At 45.5% G+C, this 20,789-nt stretch overlaps 1 protein-coding gene across 3 annotated transcripts in view; it reads left to right on the forward strand.

The window, feature by feature from the left end:
* The window catches only part of crocc2 (ciliary rootlet coiled-coil, rootletin family member 2), a 45,022-nt gene that overhangs the window by 5,174 nt on the left and 19,059 nt on the right, over nucleotides 1-20,789 (forward strand). For all 3 annotated transcript variants that reach the window (XM_028961333.1, XM_028961334.1, XM_028961335.1), the window contains exons 4-14: nucleotides 10,166-10,330; nucleotides 11,058-11,141; nucleotides 11,417-11,523; nucleotides 14,465-14,609; nucleotides 15,552-15,658; nucleotides 16,000-16,206; nucleotides 17,518-17,614; nucleotides 17,776-17,865; nucleotides 18,360-18,515; nucleotides 19,220-19,419; nucleotides 19,987-20,169. In XM_028961333.1, coding sequence (XP_028817166.1) covers nucleotides 10,166-10,330; nucleotides 11,058-11,141; nucleotides 11,417-11,523; nucleotides 14,465-14,609; nucleotides 15,552-15,658; nucleotides 16,000-16,206; nucleotides 17,518-17,614; nucleotides 17,776-17,865; nucleotides 18,360-18,515; nucleotides 19,220-19,419; nucleotides 19,987-20,169 — 1,541 coding nt within the window. The remainder of the gene's footprint in view (nucleotides 1-10,165; nucleotides 10,331-11,057; nucleotides 11,142-11,416; nucleotides 11,524-14,464; nucleotides 14,610-15,551; nucleotides 15,659-15,999; nucleotides 16,207-17,517; nucleotides 17,615-17,775; nucleotides 17,866-18,359; nucleotides 18,516-19,219; nucleotides 19,420-19,986; nucleotides 20,170-20,789) is intronic.

Below are 20,789 nucleotides of genomic sequence, written 5' to 3' on the forward strand. Positions count from 1 at the left end.
GTACGGAGCTTAACAAATTTTACAAACTTGGCACCCTGCTTTGCCATTTTTCAGCGAATGATCCTCATATGCTTTTGTACTGCTTACGGTTTTAACATGCCGGAGATCCCGGAGTCTCACAAGTCACCTGTCTGTTTAGTGCTTCCAGACATAGAGAGATTTTCATCTCGTCTCTATAAGAAAAATATTTTTATTCACTTCTAGCATTACTTAAAGGTCTCTACCAGGCACTGAAAAGGACGGCTTCTACCTGTGATGGAAAAATAATCCTTCAGAATCGTTTGCCAAGAAACTCTCAGGGTTTAGCTTTAATTAGCTGTGGGTAGTTGGCAAACATAGACTTATTGCCCATCGTTATGGAAAAAAGTACAAATACCCTGTTAACTATTCCATGCATTCGTTTTTAATAATATAGTTCAGTATTCAGCAAATGCAAACGTTATCAATCAGTAATGTCTGGTAATGTCTGGTTGCATAAGCACTTAATCATTTTATCCACTGACATATTTCACAGATAAATCAAAGAACCCAAAAAGTTGTAGGCCACTTTCGGATGAAGCGAACACTGAACAGTGAGGTAGTCTCATCTCTTCCAACAGGAAGTGGAGTGGGATTTTTCGGGATTGCAGTGGAGCTGCATGGTGTTCTTCTCTCAAAGCCTTCCTCTGTCTCCTGGCTGAGTTGTCCTTTCTCACGACAAATTTGCCCCTGAACCTGGATAACCCTTGACCCACTTTGCAAAGCCCGATTGTCTCAGGAGATTATAGCCATGTTAGGGTGAACTTTGACCCCTTTGTGTTGATTCTGGAGCCTTGCCAGGTTGCAGTTTCTTCAGCAGTGGCGTTAATGCGCATGTGAGCTTGTTTGACAGTATGTATGCATTTTACAGCCCCTGGCATGTGAGATAGTGCAGCCGTGCCTTGTTTGCCAGAGATCTTCTTGCAAGGGAAATTGTGTTGAAGAACCAGATGTCACTTCAAAGCAGTGTGACCACTTCCAAACGAACTGATGGAGATACATGGAGATGGATCTAATGTTAAATGTGGGTTGTAAAGGGTCCCCTACAGATGAGTGACACGCAAACACAACAGCAAGTTTATTGTTTCAGTCTCAAGTGTCGAAACGCTGATGCTGTCAAAGCTTGATGGAACCCCACGCAGCACTTTTGGGCAAAGAAAAATTCTCTGTGGACTGGCACATTGAAAAAGTCTCCCACGAACGCGTGGCTGCGGCCGCTCAGTAAGCCTTTAACTCCAGTTCACCCGTGTCCTGCGATGTCTCCTGCTCTTTCTTCCCGTTCACTGCTTCGTTGCACTCGGCTCCATGAAAGTCGCCCGTCCGTGCGGTGGAAGCAGGTGAAGCGGAGTCAGCAGGGTCATCTGGGCTGTAAAAAGCGGCGGGTCTCCTCCACAGAGAGGTATTTAGGATGGAGGAGGAATGGTGGCTGGAGAGAGGAGGGGGGAGATACAGAGATCTGTGTCCCACAGCGCTCGCTGCATTTAATGAAATTTCGCCTTTATCCCAGTCCATATTTCCTTCACACTCGAGTCGAGTTTTCCTCCCGTGGCTTTTCTTCTTCGCCTTTTCTTCTTGTTTTGTGTGGGAATGTATCAGAGACCACAATTTAAAAAAAAAATTGATTAATATGGTCTGGATTATTGTCAGTATCAGTTTTTGGTGCATGTTGCTATACCGCATTTTTGTATGCTTCTCACTCCCCCGCAGAGTTCTATGAATCTGAGGCCAGTTGAACCCCATAGATTTGAGGCTCCCAGCGAGCCATGCATTCAAAACAACATTTGATTGCCAGGGTCAATATGATTGAGCATCTGTTTGTGGATTTAGGCAACATTGTGCCTCCAGGTCCAGGGCTCTATGACTCTCAATTTAATGTGAAATCAATATCATTTAGTATTCCACACATAAATAGGCAATAATAATTAGACAATAAGACATTAGTTTATCTAAGTGAATGCTTATAAGGAGGCAGAGGCTGCCTGATCGCGATTGTGCAAACTATATGAGCATGGAAGGATCAGCACCTTGTGGTCTACAAAAGCTTTTATTCCATACAGCATTCTAACAAAGTGTATATCCAGTGATGGCATAAACTGTAAATGTATGGTAGTAGGTAGTAGGATGGTAGTAGTAGACTAGTGGGTAACACACGCGCCTATGAACCAGAAGAGCCAGGTTCAAATCCCACTTAATACCATTGTGTTCCTGAGCAAGACACTTAACCCTAAGTTGCTCCAGGGGGACTGTCCCTGTAACTACTGATTGTAAGTCACTCTGGATAAGGGCGTCTGATAAATGCCGTAAATGTAAATGTATTAAAACGATCACCGCATGCTTTTTCTTAGCTTATACATAGCAAATACTGAAATAAGAACACAAATAGTCATTTCGATGGCTGCATCACAGCTAAATGCGTCAATGCATTTTGAAACAAATGAACAGAAAAAAAGATTTGAGTTCTGCCTTCATTTATACTGAAAATATTTTTGTAGTCAAGTGTGCCACATTAACAATGTCTGCACAGTATGTTTAATCAAATATACATTTAAATGTTAGTGCCTGTAGTTAAGTTCTTACTTATACAAGGACACATTATAGTAGGCATTCTATCTGAACTACAATCTTTATTAGCTGTTTGAAATTTTTACCAGCAGTAAAAATTTGCCCAGGCCTTCCATTTGCCTTAACTGAGCATTTTCTATGCAGTGAAAAAGAATTCAGACTTTATTATGAGGGGAACAAATGTCTCCATACAACTAAATTCCTACGTTTTTTTTTGCTGGTCCCCACAAGGTGGCTTGTGTGAGTGAGTGTGTTTGCACATTTCCTGCTGTCCCCTGCAGGGGGCTTTGAGTGATATGCAGCTGCCAAGAACACACATACATACACACTTCCGCTCCTGTATCACAACACATGGAGGAGAGCCGAGTCCTCTCAGTGCTAATGTTCAATCGCTGGAGCTCCAGGCTTCAAAATCAGCACAAAACCCCTCAATTGCCTCCACCTCACCCCTCGGCCCCAAGTACACTCTCCTGAGTTGTGTAATCACCCTCAATGACACTGAAATAACAGCTTTCACAATCAGCTGGGGCTCCATCACTAGACCTAATCTCTGAGGAGAGAGAGAGAGAGAGAGAGAGAGAAGGAAAGAGTGACACAGGGTGAGAGAGGGATGGTGGAGGAGTAGTAAGATATGTGGAGTGTTTTGAGTGTGTGTGTGTGTGTGTGTGTGTGTATAGGGGAAGGGGGGGGGGGTGCTGGACATCCGCTCCAGCTGTGTTTAGGAATCTGACAGATAGTGCTCTACATTAATTCCCTTTATTAAGGCCCTGAGCCCAGGCCAAGCCAGGGAAAACACTCACAGCTGTAACCCTTTGAGCTCTGCCTCTGGTGTGGGTGTGTAAGTTGGAGTGTGTGTGAGAGCAGCAGGGTTCTTTAGACCCAATCCATTGCTTAGTTTTCTCCATAATTCCACAACCAATAGAGCACATTATCATTAGCTGATGAGTTGGATCAGGTGTCTTCATGCAGGAAAAGCAGCAGTCTTTCTGGAATGAATCATGGATATCAGGTTAATAGTGTGTGTTTTTTTGGGGGTAGTCTGAGACAGTTTACGCATAGATGTGGGTGCACACACGTGTACAAGATCATGCATGTATGTGTTTTTTATTTCAGAACATGGCTTGTGTCCATGAACAGGACCAGTATTAATCTTGCATACACCATGGTATATTAGTTTCATCATCAAAAGTTTCATTCATGTCAAAATATATTGTCTGTGAGAAATAAAAAAGTTGTTAAAAAAGTTTCTTCAAGCACATTTTTCTACTACTTGTACTAACCATTCATATGTGTGTAAGAGCAATAAATGATGAAGAGATATTTTCTGAAATGTTTTCTGTTGATTGCAAGGTTATTAGTTAACATAAGTGTAACTAATTTGGTTATTTGCATAAATTTAGGAAGAATGGAAGCCTAGCACAAATTTAACCAACTAGCTAGCTTGGCTTATAGAAAGAAAGAAAGTGAAAGAAAGTGAAGTGATGATCGTCACATGTGATACACACAGTGAAATTTGTCCTCTATGCATTAACCCATCGCCCTGAGTGAGCAGTGGGCAGCCATGACAGGCACCCGGGGAGCAGTGTGTGGGGACGGTGCTTTGCTCAGTGGCACCTCAGTGGCACCTCGGCGGATCGGGATTCGATCCGGCAACCTTCTGATTAAAGCCCGCTTCCTTAACCTCTTGGCCACCACTGCCCCAAAAGCTGTGGTGAGCAGTGTGGGAACAGAACCGTTGCTCCTCGGTACCTCAGTGGCGACCTGGCGGGCTCGATTCAGCACCCCTGTTTTACATGCCTTTTGTCTGACGGCAACGTGTGAAGTTTCAGCCATCAGGACCGCCCACCCTCTTTGTCTTCTCCAAATGGGAGGCACCGGGGGCGTAACATAAGAAACAACAGGTTCTAATTGGTCAACTTCCTGTAGGCCAGTGACGACTTCCTGTAGGCCAGGGGTATAAAGGTCTGCTCACATGTGGAAAGGGGGTCTGAGCTTTCTCAGCCCTCTTTTTCTCTTCTCCCTCTTTACTCTTTCTTCTCATTTTTATTTTCTCTGTAACCTTGGTACCTTTTTACATTCAATATTCACATGTAACTACAATAATTATTTACCGGTGTTAATAAATTAGAAACTGTTCATTTTTAACCTCTATTGTGCCATGCCTCTTTCTGCCAGGTAACATCAAATTGGAGTGGTTGAATACAGTGCTTTGTGTGGAGGGAGAAAGAGTTTTTCTACACACTCTATTCTCTTCCCCCACACTACATGGTCTTTTTTACATCTGTAAGTGAGAGAAAGATATACTTTCCGAGTTAATCTGCAAGTTTTCCTAAACTACCTGGCATTATGGAATCGGAAAATTAGAAATGATGTAAAACGTAGGAGCCAGATAAAAAAAGGAGAGAAATAAAACCACTTAACCTGCCTTTAACAAGCAATGAAAGAACTGTGCAGTGCACAGGTGCTCTGTGTTACATGGGTGTGGCTAGCGATGATCTAATGATAAGTATTATGGTAAGGGTGACCGGGTGCAGGGTGTCACGGTAATGATGCTCTTTAAATGAGTTCAGCCCAGGATGTCGGGCATATATTGCGAGGGCAAAGCAGGTAAGCAGTGATTGAACAAGAGCATGGAAATTCACAGTCCCATGGACTTTATGTCATTCAGCTTGTCCCACCCAATGGTGTCACAAGGATCCAGGTCTTCTTATGCTCATGGTTTCAGGTGTAATATTCTGTCTTAACGGAATATCAACACGATATAGATATTCTTTCTTGAAAAATACATACAACCCAGCCAGAAACAGCATGAAGACAGCATTAGTGGTCAAACAGACAGAACACAATGCTGAAGAAACTATTCTGTTCTTCTGCCGTTGAGTGGACTTGACTGAAAAATCCCATCGAGTTATGAAAATATGTGCTTTTGCACTTTTGAGGTCCACAAAAAGAAAAAAAAAAACAACACAAAAAAGAAAAGGCGACGATTGAAAAACAGAATTTTACGTGGCAGCAAATTTTGGGCCTGTCGCAAGAAGCTTTCAGTGACTTTGAAAGCTGTTCTCGTGCCGTTCATTGGCAGATGCATCAAAGCTCCCTCGTTCCTTGATGTATTTTTGAAATATTTATCAAATGAGACAACATGAGGAGTGGCACAAATCAGAAATACTGAGTAATATGAAAAAAAAAAAAAAAAGAGAGAGAGCAGAGAGGGGAAAAACTAATTGGGAACATATTGGACAGAGTGGAGGGGTTTCTCACTTCTCGGTAACGCTGGCAGAATCCCGGCCAAAGACATGGTTGCGGGTGGCTGGTGTGAAATAAGGGACATGGAGTGGAAAACATATGGCTGTTTCCAGCGCACACCCAGGAAGTCTGTTTTTGTACGGGGCCGCGTGTCGACCGCCGCAGTAAAATTGTCGGTGTGCTGAGTTGGCTGTGGGCTCCACGTGGGCTTCTGTGCCTCACAGAAGGGCCGTAAACAGCATGGGTTTTGTGCTGCCTCACTACAGGGATGGACAGGTTTACTTAACATTAAACGAAGTAAGGTACTGTGTGTGTGTGTGTGTGTGTGTGTGTGTGTACGGGTGAATGCACATCATATTTGCTCAAGGATGCATGGTGGAGGAGCAGTAACATGCGGATGGATGCAAGCTGTGAGTGAACAGAGAGGCCTGCTGTACACATTTCTGGGAGGGAATCTGCCTGTGACACTAGATCGCTGCACTTGGCGACGCGACGAACGAGGGGCCGAAAGAAGAAAGAACCGTGCTGCATTTCTCATGCGTCTTTCTCCCTCTTCCCATTTGCTCTGTTGGTAGCCATGCAGTTTTACTTTCCTCCTTTCGCCCCCACCCCCTCTGTGAGGATCATGGTTAATGGGTAGCAGTCCTGTGTTTATGGCATTTCTCTGAGGGGTGTTTAAAGCGCAGCTCCTCTCTGGGTGGGGTGCTGGCGAAGAGACCACAGGCTACACTGGTGTGAGCACCACCAGGGCCCACTGTCATGGTTGTGAGTGTGTGTGTTAGTGTCAGTGTCAGTGGTCTCTGTGAGGTGTCATCCTTCAGACACTGGGACCAACACGATGAACAACTATCAGACATATCCACATTACTTAATACTGCAACTGGTACTGCGTCTTTCATCTAAAACCCAGCAAAGAAAGTACTGCTTTGAGCACCACAAGCACTGTGAAGCACCCGCCGTTCCTGATTTAGCAGCAAGTTGAATTCTGCGCGGAGGACTTGAGTGACACTCGCAGTGTTCTCATATGGGAGCTGCAGCCAAAGCAGTGGCAAGAAATTGGCCAGGAACGTGCGTGCAAGGGAGAATGAAAACCCGAGAAGAGATCTTCAGAGGGATCATTACAGGGGGGGTTTCCTTGTTGGGGGCCTTTTGCACTTACAGGGGGGAAAATGCCATTGCATCATCTATCAGAAATGCTCTGAAGTTCTTTCTGAAATGTGCCATGTTACAGTCTTATGTGAACTGCCAAATTGAGAAGCATAAATTATTAAATTTTTTATTAAATGAGCTTTCTGATTAAGCCTTTGTTATAAATTCTACTTTTTCAGTTCTTGAGATTAAAGAAATAAAAATTATAATTTCATGTTTAATTCCTCTCATGGCCTGTTCATCAGCAGTGAAAGGATTGCAGCGAGCTACTTACGAGTCCAGTAGCAGTACAGCTACATCGGCAGCGAGGGATCGGCTCAGATTTGTTTTTGCAGTGTCGAAGACACAGTGAATCACGGTGATTGATGGTTTTAAGGAATATGCAACCACCGTGCTGAGAGTGTTTTTGCACTGCATCCGCAGTAGTTTAAAACCAGAGCCGGGATATTTATTACCTCCACCAAGGAGGTCATGTTTTCGGTGTGGTTTCTCTGTTTCACCAGCATGGACTGATGGGCCAAGGTGGAGCCCCCGTTAGTTAGCAGATTTAGTTTCACCTTGTCAATACATAGGAGTTCTTGTTTTTTCCTTAGAATCTGTTTATGTTTATTGGCTTGAATGCTCAATTGGGAATCAGAGCCTCTACGTAACTATTCATTTTCATGTGCCAGAATGCTTTGGGATGCACACAGACCTTAGGTCCAATTCCATGTGCATTGTCAAAATGTAGTACGCAAGTTGTATTTTCATCACCTATCAACACTGAAACAGTAAATGCTCTGAAATGGCCTGTCTTCCCAGCAATAGAAACACTATATATAAAAAACTATATATAAAAAAAGAGAAAATGAAACAAAAGTGGGAAAAACCTTGTGGGGGAATTAATCTAATTGTATGCTGGATGAATCATATTATTCTACATAGCAACTGTACTCCTTTATCTAGTTTTGGAAGCGTGGCGTGTCACGTTCAGTTAGTGATAAAACTGTGCAACATTTCACTTAAGTCTGCTGAACCTCTCCAATATGTAAAGTTTCGGTAAGAACTTTTCATTTTACATCCATTAAAGCCAAGACTATTCCCCAAACAGATTTTAACCGTACCCTTTCTTCACTCCCAAGGAACAGGAGAACCTTCACTAGAACATGCTCTGAGCAAGGCTGCCGTAAACATTGTAATGTGTTGTTCAAGGAGCGCTCCAAGTGCGTGGAGCGGGTAATTTGTACAAAGCTTGTTCGGCACACTCCTCCAATGGAGCGGCGCTTTCAAAAACGGCAGATCCTTTCTTTCGCTGCCAGGTCCTGTAGGCCTGCTGGAGCAGCTTGGTGAATCACTGAAGGCCATGTGTTGTTTTAAAAGCCCGCTGCATTAAAACCCTACTTGTGTGTGTGTGTGTGTGTGTGTGTGTGTGTGTATGAGAAGGAACACATGTTCGCCATGTATTCGTGTCTTGTGCGTCGGAGAGGCCCCGCCCTCCCCTTGATTCTGCCCTAGCAACCTACAAGCTGTAATTGCGTGGAGATTGTTGTGCGGATACACAGTCGTGAGTCGCGGTGATCACAGCTGCTTCAGTGGGACCCTTTAAAACACATCTGCTGCCGTTCCGCCCAAATCTGTTCCCGGTGTGGCTCTCGGCTTCCGCCAGAGCTGTCACCTACATCAGGGGACCTGAGGAACCAGCGCCCGCACCCCCTCTGGAGTCCTCCAATCTCCCCCACCCAGTCTCCGTCCCTCCCTCCCCCCCAAAATGGCAGTGTTTACACCGCTTTGTAGCGCATTTCTTCCTGTGATATAAATGCCCCCCAAAAGAGCCATTGGCAGAAACATTTTATTAACGTTGGGAAAGCCTCTGGCACCAGTGTGGGGAACAGAGGGTCCGTTGTCCCAGAGTGTGGTGGAGCCTGCTGGGGGGATTAGAGAGAGGAGACGAGGCTGGGTGGAGGCTGATGGAGTCGGGTGGGGCACGGTGGTGTCATTGCATTTTTTTGGCGGGGGTGGGTGAGAGAGAGGGGCTGTATGAGGAGAAAGAGGGGCTTCAGTTCTCTCACTCGCTCTCTCTCTCTCTCTCTCTCTCTCTCACACTCCGTGTTCTTTTCTTTATGGGAGAAGTCAGCTGAGACGTTACTGTTTGCTGTACTGGGTGGAACATGTGGTTTTTGTTAGTGGGGACAGGGTGTCTGGCACCAGTGTGGGGTGTGTTGGGAGGAGGCGGAGAGGGGTAAAGGGTTTGGGCTTTTTGTTTTTTCGGGGATTGAGGGATGTTGATACCGAAGACTGTGCGGAGCCTGATAGAGATCAGAGTTCGGCCTGGCTGTGAACACTAGGCCATTAATGTGATTTCATTTAATGTCATGACCCCACCCAGGAGCTCATCGCTTTGGGAATGGTTATCTCTCGTTTTCCAGGGAAACAGGATCTATAGATGGTGGGGCCTTTACCCTTGAATCACGCCACTTTACGGTAGTTCCCGCTGGTTAAACTGGTTCCAGACAACCTTATGTGTGATCTGAAACCCAGAACCTATTGCAATACTACTGTAAACGTCACCTTGCATCATGTCCTAGAATCTTGTGAAGGACCAGCAATATACAGTTGCAGTGAAGCTTTGGACCTTCAGATACTTCTTTAGCCACAACTGGACAAAAAACCATTTCAGCTCATCGAGAGAATGCCAAGGGTGTGCAAAGCAGTAATCAGGGCAAAATAACTCCACATGTGTTCATTTATAGTTTTGATGCCTTCAATGAGAATCTACCAATGTAAATGGTCATGAAAATAAAGAAAACACATTCAATGAGAAGGTGTGTCCAAACCTTTGGCCTGTACTGTATACTGCATGCATATACATATTTCAGAATATGTAAGAAAATGTTTAATCTGATCGAGTCTGATTGGTCTATCAGAAAAATCCATTTGACAAGTTAAGAGAAAAAATGGATTAGAAATCCATGACGCTACACTGTTCTGAACTATAGTAGATTGCCTAGTAGTGCTGACGCAGCAGTTTTGCCTGATATGTTGCTGGGCTCATGACCTCATTTGCAGGCAGCTGCATGTGTTGTTTGACACACTTTAAGGCCTGAGAGGTCTTCACTGAAGTTTGTGTTTATTGGTTACTGTTCATGGGTGGCTGTGGATCAGTAATTATGGTTTTATGTCTTTCTGGTGTGTGTTTACTGCGTGTGTTCAGCTGGAGCACATGCTGGCACTGCAGTCGGGTGAGTCGGATCAGGAGGGCGTGTGTGTGGAGCAGCGCAGACTGCGTGAGGAGGCGCAGTCCTATCGCCTGAAGCTGCAGAGCTACCAGGAGAGCCAGCAGAGGCAAGCACAGTTGGTGCCGAAACTGCAGGCTAAGGTGCACATATCTCACACATACCTGCAATGGTATACACACGAACACATGAACACGCAAACACACGCAGAGACAGTCTCTATGTAATAAGCATAACACGAAGGTATTATTAATACATAACTTCTTCTTTTGAGTTCTTGCTCAGCAGCAATGGTGCATTTACACACACACACCAACATACACAAACACAAAGCACTTGCAATGGTGAATTAAATACACATTCACACAAGACCAATGGTATGCAGGCACACTCACACTCATGCTCTTGCACGCATGTGTCAATAATGTTCATGTTGATATATATCTTTCCATTGTGCTAGAAGAACTGGGGGGTTGTCTCTTCCAACCCTGTAAACTAATGAATGATCTCCAAGCAAAAGTCTGCACATGGAGAACAATATTGCCAGATAACAGTCTCTGTCTCTACACACATAATGTCATTGTTCCATGAAAATAAGAAAATTCTTATTTTAAATGAGTTAAATCAATATTTGGTCAGATTTGGACATGGGAGGTTTTGTTTGATTAATAAAACTTTTTGCAGCTCAGAGAAACAGTGGTTTTCACTTATTTTGTACAGTACTGTATACACCCCCATATATGCAAGAGTAGCTGCACAGTTTCAGCTTTACAAACACATACTCACACACACCCATCTTGGAAGATACTGGCTGTTTGTAATTGCAGGTGCTGGAGTAGCAGTTGTGTTTGTGTGTGTGTGTCGCTGCAGGTGCTCCATTATAAGAAGCGTTGTGGAGAACTGGAGGAGCAGGTGCTGCAGAAAACCTCTGAGTCAGAGAGACTCAGGCTGTCTGTGAGTCAGCGGCTCTTGCACAAGCGAGCAGAGAGCGATGGGACACTGACCAAATCACGCCAATATTATTTTTAATTATTGCTCATAATCTTATCTTTATGCACTGCTACACTAAAAAAGTACCATAATCAGGTTATCAAACAGTAATTTGTTGGTCGTTACTGGGAGAATGGGGTGAGGTGGACCTTGATGACACACAGGCGCCATACACACCAAACGAAGCACTGCATGCACACATTAAACCGTCTGCACCCCTACACATGCTTTTCCTGCAGCTCCAGGCCCATCTGGACTCCTCAGCCCACCGGCTGCAGCGCAGCGAGCAGGAGCACAGCCTGGACGTCCAGAGCAAGCACGCCCTTCTGGAGGAGGAGCAGAAGAGGTGGGGAGCCTCCGAAACGTTGTGTGTCTCTGAGCCTTGCAAAGAGCATGAGTGGGAAAACGTTGGCAAATCACAAAACAAACGAGAAGATTGCAGACAGTCACTCTGGACTGAATGGCATCAAACCACAAGAATTGCAAATGGTTCAAATTCAAATTTTATTTGTCACATACATAGTCATACACGGTATGATATGCAGTGAAATGCTTCGGTTCACAGAGAGATGGACAAAAAAATCTCTTTCATTCTGCACACAGATGTCATTAAAGCTTTATCTTTGCGGGAGGGTTGGTGGGGTCATGATCCCTGCAAAAATCTGCTCCAGCCAATGTAACCCCCCCATATAATTATATCATTCCGATTAATTATAATCTTGTATTAATAATGTGTTGGTTTTCTTTAATTTATTTCATGATTATCTGGCTGGACTATACATATGTAGTGTCACCCATATGATTCCATTGCCCTGCATGTTGTGATAGATTAGCAGGTTTTACCGTATCTCTTGGGGTTTCAGACTGCAGCCTTGTAGCCTGAACAGTTGGATTGTCATTGCGGGACTGACCCCCACGCTTCAAGCCAGGCCTTGATTTAAGAGGCAAGCCAGTCTCTAATTGAAATGCCTCTGACAGGCTAACAGGCCCTCAGCTCTGCTTTTTACAGTTCCAGCTCCGAGCTGGCGCCACGTCCTGCCGTTTTCTGCCGCTGGCTTTGCTCTATCCAGCTGCTGTGTCCCCTAAAACGTGCAGTCACCTCCACTGCATGTCATGTTAGGTGCATGGATTGGCCTTTGTCCTCTGCAGTGTACTGGCCGGTCTCGTCGTGCTTGTCTTGCACTCTCCCCGTGGAGCTTGAGTGGACATCCTAGGGTACAGTCATGAGCACAAATACTGGTTTTCACAAAGGTTTTTGCTTCAGTGTTTTTAGATCTTTTTGTCAGTTTTTTCTGTAGTGTATTGAAATGTAATTACAAGTTTCAAAGACTTTTATTGACAATTACATACATTTCATGCAATATTTGCAATTTGCCCTGGCATGCTGTCAATCAGTCAAATCCTGACTGATGGCGACCCATTCCTTCATAATCAGTGCTTGGAGTTTGTCAGAATTTGTGGGTTTTAGTTTGTCAACCTGCCTGTTGAGGATTGACTACAAGTTCTCAATTCGATTGAGGTTTGGGGGTTATCACTCTGGACTACCTCAATTTCCCCTTTTCAAGACGGCAAGCTGGTCTGCTGTTCCTGGATGTAGGCTGCATAGACATCACCATAAAAATTGTGGCAGCTAGATATGGGGCGTACCCGTGAGGGGGTGGAGGTGGGTGGTTGTGGTGCCTATAGGTTGTAAGACAACTGGACGGAGGTGTGTTAGGCTGCGGACATGATTTTGAACCACACATTTGTGTAGGCCGAGTACGTTGTGGCTGTAGTTCATCATGCACTTGCGTGTTAGTGGATGATTCCACTAGGGGGCAAACTAGCGTATAAACGGTGTAAGGATGGACATCACGGGAGCCTGCTTTTGTGTTGCATAACAGCTGTCTGCAGGGGGAGGTGTGACATTCCTGTGTCGATGATTGTGTGTGAAGATTCGGCACCTTTGTTTTACATGCCTTTTGTCTGACGGCAACGTGTGAAGTGTCAGCCGTCAGGACCGCCCACCCTCTTTGTCTTCCCCAAATGGGAGGCACCGGGGGCGTGACATCAGAAATAACAGGTTCTGATTGGTCAGTGACAACTTCCTGTAGGCCAGTGACAACTTCCAGTAGGCCAGTGACAACTTCCTGTAGGCCAGGGGTATAAAGGTCTGCTCACATGTGGAAAGGGGACTCTGAGCTTTCTTGCTCAGGGGGTTTTCCATCAGAAGCCGGAAGGCTTCTGAGTCTTTCTCTCCCCCTATTTTTCTCTTCTCCCTCTTTACTCTTTCTTCTCATTTTTATTTTCTCTGTAACCTTGGTACCTTTTTACATTCAATATTCACATGTAACTACAATAATTATTTACCGGTGTTAATAAATTAGAAACTGTTCATTTTTAACCTCTATTGTGCCATGCCTCTTTCTGCCAGGTAACATCAAATTGGAGTGGTTGAATACAGTGCTTTGTGTGGAGGGAGAAAGAGTTTTTCTACACACTCTATTCTCTTCCCCCACACCACATGGTCTTTTTTTACAATGTTATATGTTCTTATATTTGGATAGAGCACCTTTATCTTGATTTAAGCATACATTCACCATGGTAATGCCACAACAGTCATTTCAATTTAAGGTTGGTGACATTTGTTGCCTATCCATTGGTGACCCCAAACCATTCTTTTAGGTCTAGTGCTTGACACATGGTCTTAGCTTGAGCCACGTCCTGATGCTTTCTGTCAGTGGCTTCACTTTTTCACTGTTCATGCACACAGACACACACACACACACTTACACAGACTTACAAGCAGGTATGTTTTTGGTCCAAGCTGCCTTGCAGCAAGGTGTCGCAGCTAACATGTTGCTTCTGAATCTGTCATTGGTTATCAGAGCAGTCCAACATGCATTTTAAAATGCATGTCCCCCTGGAGACACTCAGAGTTAAGTGTCTGGCTCAGAGACACAATGGTAGTAAGTGGGGTTTGAACCTGTGACTTTGTGGTCTACTGGTTCATTGGAGAGAGTTTTACACACTAGGCCACTACCCTTATTATTGAAATAAACTTTTGTCATTGTATTTTGGGGTTGTCATTGAGAAACACTGCAGCACAGCCACAGTGCCAACGAAATGTGTCCTCTGCTTTTAACCATCACCCTTGGTGAGCAGTGGCCGGCCATGACAGGTGCCCAGGAAGCAGTGTGTGGGGACGGTGCTTTGCTCAGTGGCACCTTGGCGGTCCGGAGGGTGCCGGGAGTTTCTGACACAACAGAAACAAATGAGTGTGTGTGCTGAAGAATGCTCTTCTTCAGATGTTCCAGCCTGAGCCAGGTGAATGCTCTGCTCCGAGAACAGCTGGACCAAGCGGCCGCAGTCAATGAGGGCCTGTCGGAGAGCCTATGCCGCGCCCGGGAGGACCTGGAGCAAAGAGACATGCGGCTGCGCAAGGACCTGGAGGTGAGTCGTTGGGAAAAACAGAATCCGTGAGATAATATCTGCCCATCCAAATCTCTCTCCCTGTCTCGGACTGTCACTCACGCCCTCGATTCAAACTCAGTGAAAGCAAAACGCAGGACTTTGCGGAATTCCACCCGCGACCCCATTTGGTCAGCCCGGCCTCTCGGCTTTGTTTTAAACCACTGTTTTGATTTTCTCAGCTGTTGTTTCCTGTGAAAACATTCCAGGGACTTGGACAGAGCGAGTGAAGGAGCAAGAACTGGTTAGGCGGTGCAAACATCTGGCCCGATGAAGGCCCTCGAACAGCCGCGCGCGCTCGGAACCGGCGGCGGCGGCGGCGCACAAGTGCGACTGGGCCGTGGCGATGTTTATTTGCCTGTGTGTGCGCACGCATGTGTGTTTATCTAGCCCTTCGTGCAAGTGTATTTATCTATGCGGGTGTGTGTTTATTTTTGCGTTTAGGGCTGTATATGTTTAAGTGTGTGTGTTACTGCTAGTGGGTGTGGCCTATGTGGACCGTGATTGTATGTAGGAGGGCTTTTAAGCCTTAATTTACTATTTAATATATTTTATATGAATTTTTGAATTTGTGTTTATAAACCTCGTGCGTTACATTGTGCAAAACACGATGATCCAAGTTATTCCGGCAGGGTGTTAAAATGCTTTGAATTGATGACATGGATATTTGGAAATATGACCGTTTTTTTAAGGAGGTTTGCATGGTCAGTGTCATTTGTGTTTTTGTCTCTGAATTCCTAAAATATTCTGTCTTAATTTCAAAGTTTTAACCAAAAATTTTAACATGGTTTTAAATGAGTGTATAAAATGGTTCATATAGCCACCGATTGCTGTTACTTTTCCTTCGTTTTTTCAACACCAGTCTCTCCTGGAGGGAAGAAGTGGCACCTGCTTTCAGCCTCCACATTTCTCTCTCTCCCCCAGACAAGTGCCTCCAGACTGGGGCGTGAGCAGGCACGAGTGCGGGCTCTCTGGCGCCAGGCTGCCTCCCTCCGCAGCACCTTCACCCAGTTCAGAGCCTTCGCTGACAGGTCAGAGAAGCATGCCGTTTGGTCGAAGCCATCATCACCATCATCAAGGCCTGGTCACCCCTGCCCCAGAGCCTCTTCATTTTCCCTGCCAAAGCTCCAGTGTAGGCTTTGATCAAGGCAGGAAGGGGTCATGGGGTTCAGCACCGTACCCTGCAAGGCTCTGAGCTGATTTAGTGTGCCCTGTAGGCCAGCATTTAGCCATCCATCAGGATAAGATCCACTGCTGGCTGATTAAGTCAGATTTAAACTATTTCTCAGGAGTTTCATGTAAATACGAAGTGGCAATTTAAGTGCCAAGTCATGGTGAATTAGCTGGCATTGTGTGTGTGTGGTGGTCCCAGGAGCCTCTCGGACATGCGGATGGAGTGTGTCAGCGCTGGTCGCCGGCTGAACGGCGCTTGTCTGAGCTTGGAGTTCAGTTCAAGCCACAACAGCAGTCCCATGGGCATGGAGTCGTCAATGCGGGACACGCAGCTGATGGAGAAGCTGAAGGAAACCATGCAGCTGCAGGCTTGCTGGGATGCAGAGAAAATGGAGCTCAACTCAAGGTCTGTCCACATCCGGTGTTCAGTTTTCTGTCTGTCTTTCCACTGCACATCACCTTCATCCTATGAAGAAATCCCGAAAATGAGCTTCACTGAGAGGCAGACAGGGTTGACAGCTGTAAACAATATTCATGTTAATGTTCATGTTGCTTATTGTTAACCACCCAGAAGTAAAAAAATATTTAAAATCTTTTTAATACAATTAAGACATTATATTCAGTATTATTATTTTTCCAAAACAACCCATTGGCCCAACCCTGTTGGCTGGTGAAAATAATAATTTAGTCTCAACTCAACACACCACTAGCATCATCCAAATGCCAAATATTGGAAGAATGGTGACCGTCCCTTCATTACAGTAACTGGAGAGTGCTGGTATGAAGCTGTTCTGGTAATATGTGTTCTTTTTCTCTTTTTATTTGTTGCCCATCTTTTACTGATGCAGTCCAAATATAGTTTTAAGTGGACATCAAGCACAGGTGCACATGTTAACATGACCTCAACAAGGTCCTGAGGGGTCTGGATGAACTGCATGATCACGCAGGACCCCGTCCAACTAAGAACCCCCCCCCCCCCCTTCTGATATTTCCCTCATCCTCAAATGCAGTATTAAGCCAAAAAACGAGAAAGAAGAAGAAGACAAGCCTTTGGATCGAATGCTCGGGATTTTAACAGCACCGCTGGCTGGGCTCAAAGGAAACATATACCAAACGTTGTCATTCTGACCGAAAGAGAGGCGGATTCATTTACACCCTTTACTGAGAAATATCCGCTTCGCGCTGGGCTCGCCCCCAACTCACTCTCGGCATCCGCGAGGCATCGGCATTCGCTGCAGTTTTAGCTCTTGCGGCCAGATCTGTGGCAGGGAGATGTTGACAAGGGAGGCAGGGCTCTTCAGAGGAGCGTGCAGAATCTCGCTGCGTATTGAAATGTGACCCAGTGTTCACCTCTGTCCATATGAGAAGGGTGCATCGAATCTCGAATCAGAGGTCTGTTACAGTCCTTTTCGTTGCCTATTCCACAACAACTGGAGAATTTGAAATCCGCATTATTAATGCTTTCTGGTCTGAATTTTGTCTCTTTGTCCCTACATACCTTTAGCTCCCATAAATAAAGCCATCCTTCTGTGGGATTACACAGTCGATGGCTGTATGTTCTCAAGCCAAAAACATGCATCATTTAGATCCCACACATTTACCTGATGTTCTTCAGTATTCTTGCTCGTTGAAACCAAAGAGCCTTGCTTTCAAATAGGTGAGTTCATATAAGTTCATGTATATGTGTGTGTGTGTGTGTGTGTGTGTGTGTGTGTAGGGTCGTGGAGCTGGGAGACATAGTGAAACATCTAAGAGAACAGAACAGTGACAAAGACTCCAGCATGACCTCCTTGCAGAACAGTCTGGACAGGATGGTGAGGTTCCCAGCCTGATTGGGCAGGGTGGTGGGGAAGCACTGAACATGATTAGGGGATCTGACTTCCTGCTGGCCCCCTGGTGTTTCTCAGTACTGTTAGAGTGGATGTGGCACGCCTGGTTGACCCGTCCGTCCCCTGCATTCTGTTTCCCTGTTTAGGAGTTGAGCAGGGCTGAGGAGCGCAGGGAGAGGGATAATCTTCGCTTTGAGATTGAAGGTCTTCTCCATGTCCTCCAGAATATTGGGCAGGTCAGGCCAGCCCGGAGAACATCAAACCAAATGCTTCAATGATGTGGTTTTAAACTATTTTTTCATGCTTAAGTGTTGTTACCAATGATGTGATGCTAACATTCTATTAATAATAATACCGTTGCGTAATTCATCAACAAGCAATGGTTGCCTAGTAACATGTCAGCAAAAGCAACTTGAAAGCATTATTACAGATTTCAAGTGATATGCGGTCACACGGTTATCAAGTAATTCACCAGGGCTTTGAACGTGCTTCAACCAATGAGATTTTAGAACAGATTCAGAGCTGCTTGATAATGTGATTTTAGAATGTAATGTAATAGTTCCACAGCCTGTTTCACATCAAGGTGCTGTCATGCTCTTAGGTCTGAAGAATGCCATCAACAATGTTTCTTCCTGGGAAGCCTGCACTTACGCTCAAAAATGTGTTTTGATTAGCACAATATTATTCTTGCTGTGGTCTCACATATCCTGTCGCTCTACACCTCTGTCAGCTGGCTCGGGGAGACGGTGACAGTGGCCTGTCAGACAGCAGTGAGAAGGATGCTGAGCCCCGCTCCACCTCCTTCGTCCGTGGGGCGTCCCCAGAGAAAGACAGCATTCTGCTGGCCGTGCAGAGAACTCTGACCCAGGGCCAGGCCCGAACTCAGGTCAGGGAGGATGCAACTCACTTTACAACTTGCTAAAGCAGATGTGGGTTCAGTTTCTCCCCAACATCCAGATACTGTACTGCAGTGGCCCCAAAAAAAAAGAACTGCCATGTCACTTAGCCAGGGAATGTAAGGCAAAACAGTTGGACCTTGTTTTTGGGAAGGGTAATGTGGTCTGTCACTAAGGTTGGCTAGTTTGCACGTGAAGTCATTCTGCGTTCTTCCCGAGGCCACAATGTCTATGGAAAAGTGCACAGCCCATGCAGCATCTTCTGCTTTTTGTCAGTGTAATGCCCCAGGAATGCCCCAACATTTTTCAGACTCCTTTGAACTACGTTTAGAAAATTAAAGTATTTTAAAGACAGCACTGGCGCATTGCAAAACTATATGCTATATATATTACATATAAAGTTAAATACTGGTTTTGGGTCGATGGATATGAGGCGTGACTCTTGAAAGAAAAACAGTATCTAGAATTAGAATATTGCTTATTAGATTTAAAAAAAAAATACAGAAATATCCACCTTCTGAAAAACATCTTCATTCATGCAGGCAATATTTACTTGGGGTTCAGGGAATACAGGTTTATAATGACATTTTTCTATAATTTTTGTAACTTTCTTAAATCAATCTTGAAGTGCACTGGTTGGCGTAGGTCATAGATCCTTTAGCATCCCTAATCTCACAGAGCCTCTGCCTCCCAGGACCTGCGTGTGCGCCTGGATGCAGCTCTTGAGCAGCTGGGCACCCTCAGGGTCCAGCTGCACGAGGGGCAGTTAGAAAGGAGAGAGCTTGACCAGAGGATCCAAGAGCTGCAGCAGGAGAACCAGAAGACAAGCAGGGAACTGGAAGTGGGCTGCAGGGACTTCCAAAGGTGTCATTCCACGCTGGACCATGTCACAAGGTAAATGGATTGTCCTCCCCTTTTACCCTGTCGCCATAAAATTTGTTCCCTATATCTTGTGAGCTGAGGGACCTGAAGTGACCCTATCGCGGTAACCTGAGGTCAACTTTAAATTCCTGTATACATCATCGTCCTTGGGTTACTTCAAAGGCGAGCGGGACGGAGCAGATTTACAGCCTTAATTCTATAGCGGCGGTGTGAGTTCAAAGTCTGTTTTAATTTAAGAGAAATTGCAAGGATTTTTCTCCATAAGTTTCCCCCCTCAGCTTTTACAGAGTTTTTGTCTATAGAAAAGCTGATAAGACCATATGAAATATGGCCTGTACTGGCTTGTGCTGTGTAGTGCTGTGCACACAGCTGTTTGCAGAGAATCCCTCCCCAATCCCAGTTGACTCTCTCTGGAGAGCCGTCTTCTGAGGGGCCCTTTTTTATGGCTGAGGTCAGCTTGTATGCTCCTTTTCGTTCTCGCTTTCTCAAACTCTTGTTATCCCCCCCACCTTCCACGTAACCCCTTTCTTCCCCTGTCCATCCCCATGACTCTCTGTTCCTTTTCCCTGTCCGTCGCAGCGAGAAGGTCAGGCTGGAGAAGCAAGCCTCTGCTCTGCAGGAACAGCTGGACTCCCAGCATGCCGAGCTGGAAGTGGCGCGCGTGGCCGGGCTGGATGTGCAGAGGCAGAGAGACCTGCTGAGGCAGCAGAGGGAGGATCTGGAGAGGCAGCTGACACGCCAGCGCTCAGAGGCAGAGAGAGGGTACGGCGTGCACCGCTAATCTGCACCAGGGTCCTCTCACCTCTGTATCTGAAGGCCTTTGTTCCTGGGCTCCAGTCGCAATGCCGTCCGCAGCTTCCACACCTGTCATGAGATCCCCCCCTTTGCAACATGATTCAGACATGAAACAAACCTCACAGCTAGCAGGCCTCTTCACAATCTAATCCAGCATAAACTACTGTGACTAATCATTAGCATGTACATTGGCCCAGTAAGCATCCAAAAGACTGCACTACAAAAGAGACTTTCGGAGAAATCACAAATCGCTTATGCATTCACCGCGTGTGACCAATGAGAGCTCTGAGCACCAGTTTACCAGGACGGCGCCTTCTCAAAGCCACATGTTTCCATGCACAGATGACCAAAAGCAAGTTATACATTAAATCCGATTTCGATCTTTTGGGCCCAGCTTGTTTAAAGCGAATTGCATTAACATATTTCAGCACCACAGATGTTTTGCACTGCGACCAGGCTGCCTCTTAGAAAGTCCTGAAGAGCTGGGAGAGACTAATGCTTCTTCGGGCATGTTTGCAGACTTGAGTGTTTATAACTTTAGCATGTACCTCAATAGCAATCAAGGTGAGGGTCCTGTTTACCTGACA

This window comes from Denticeps clupeoides, chromosome 19 (assembly GCF_900700375.1).
Source record: "Denticeps clupeoides chromosome 19, fDenClu1.1, whole genome shotgun sequence".
In the NCBI taxonomy this organism is placed as follows: Eukaryota; Metazoa; Chordata; class Actinopteri; order Clupeiformes; family Denticipitidae; genus Denticeps; species Denticeps clupeoides.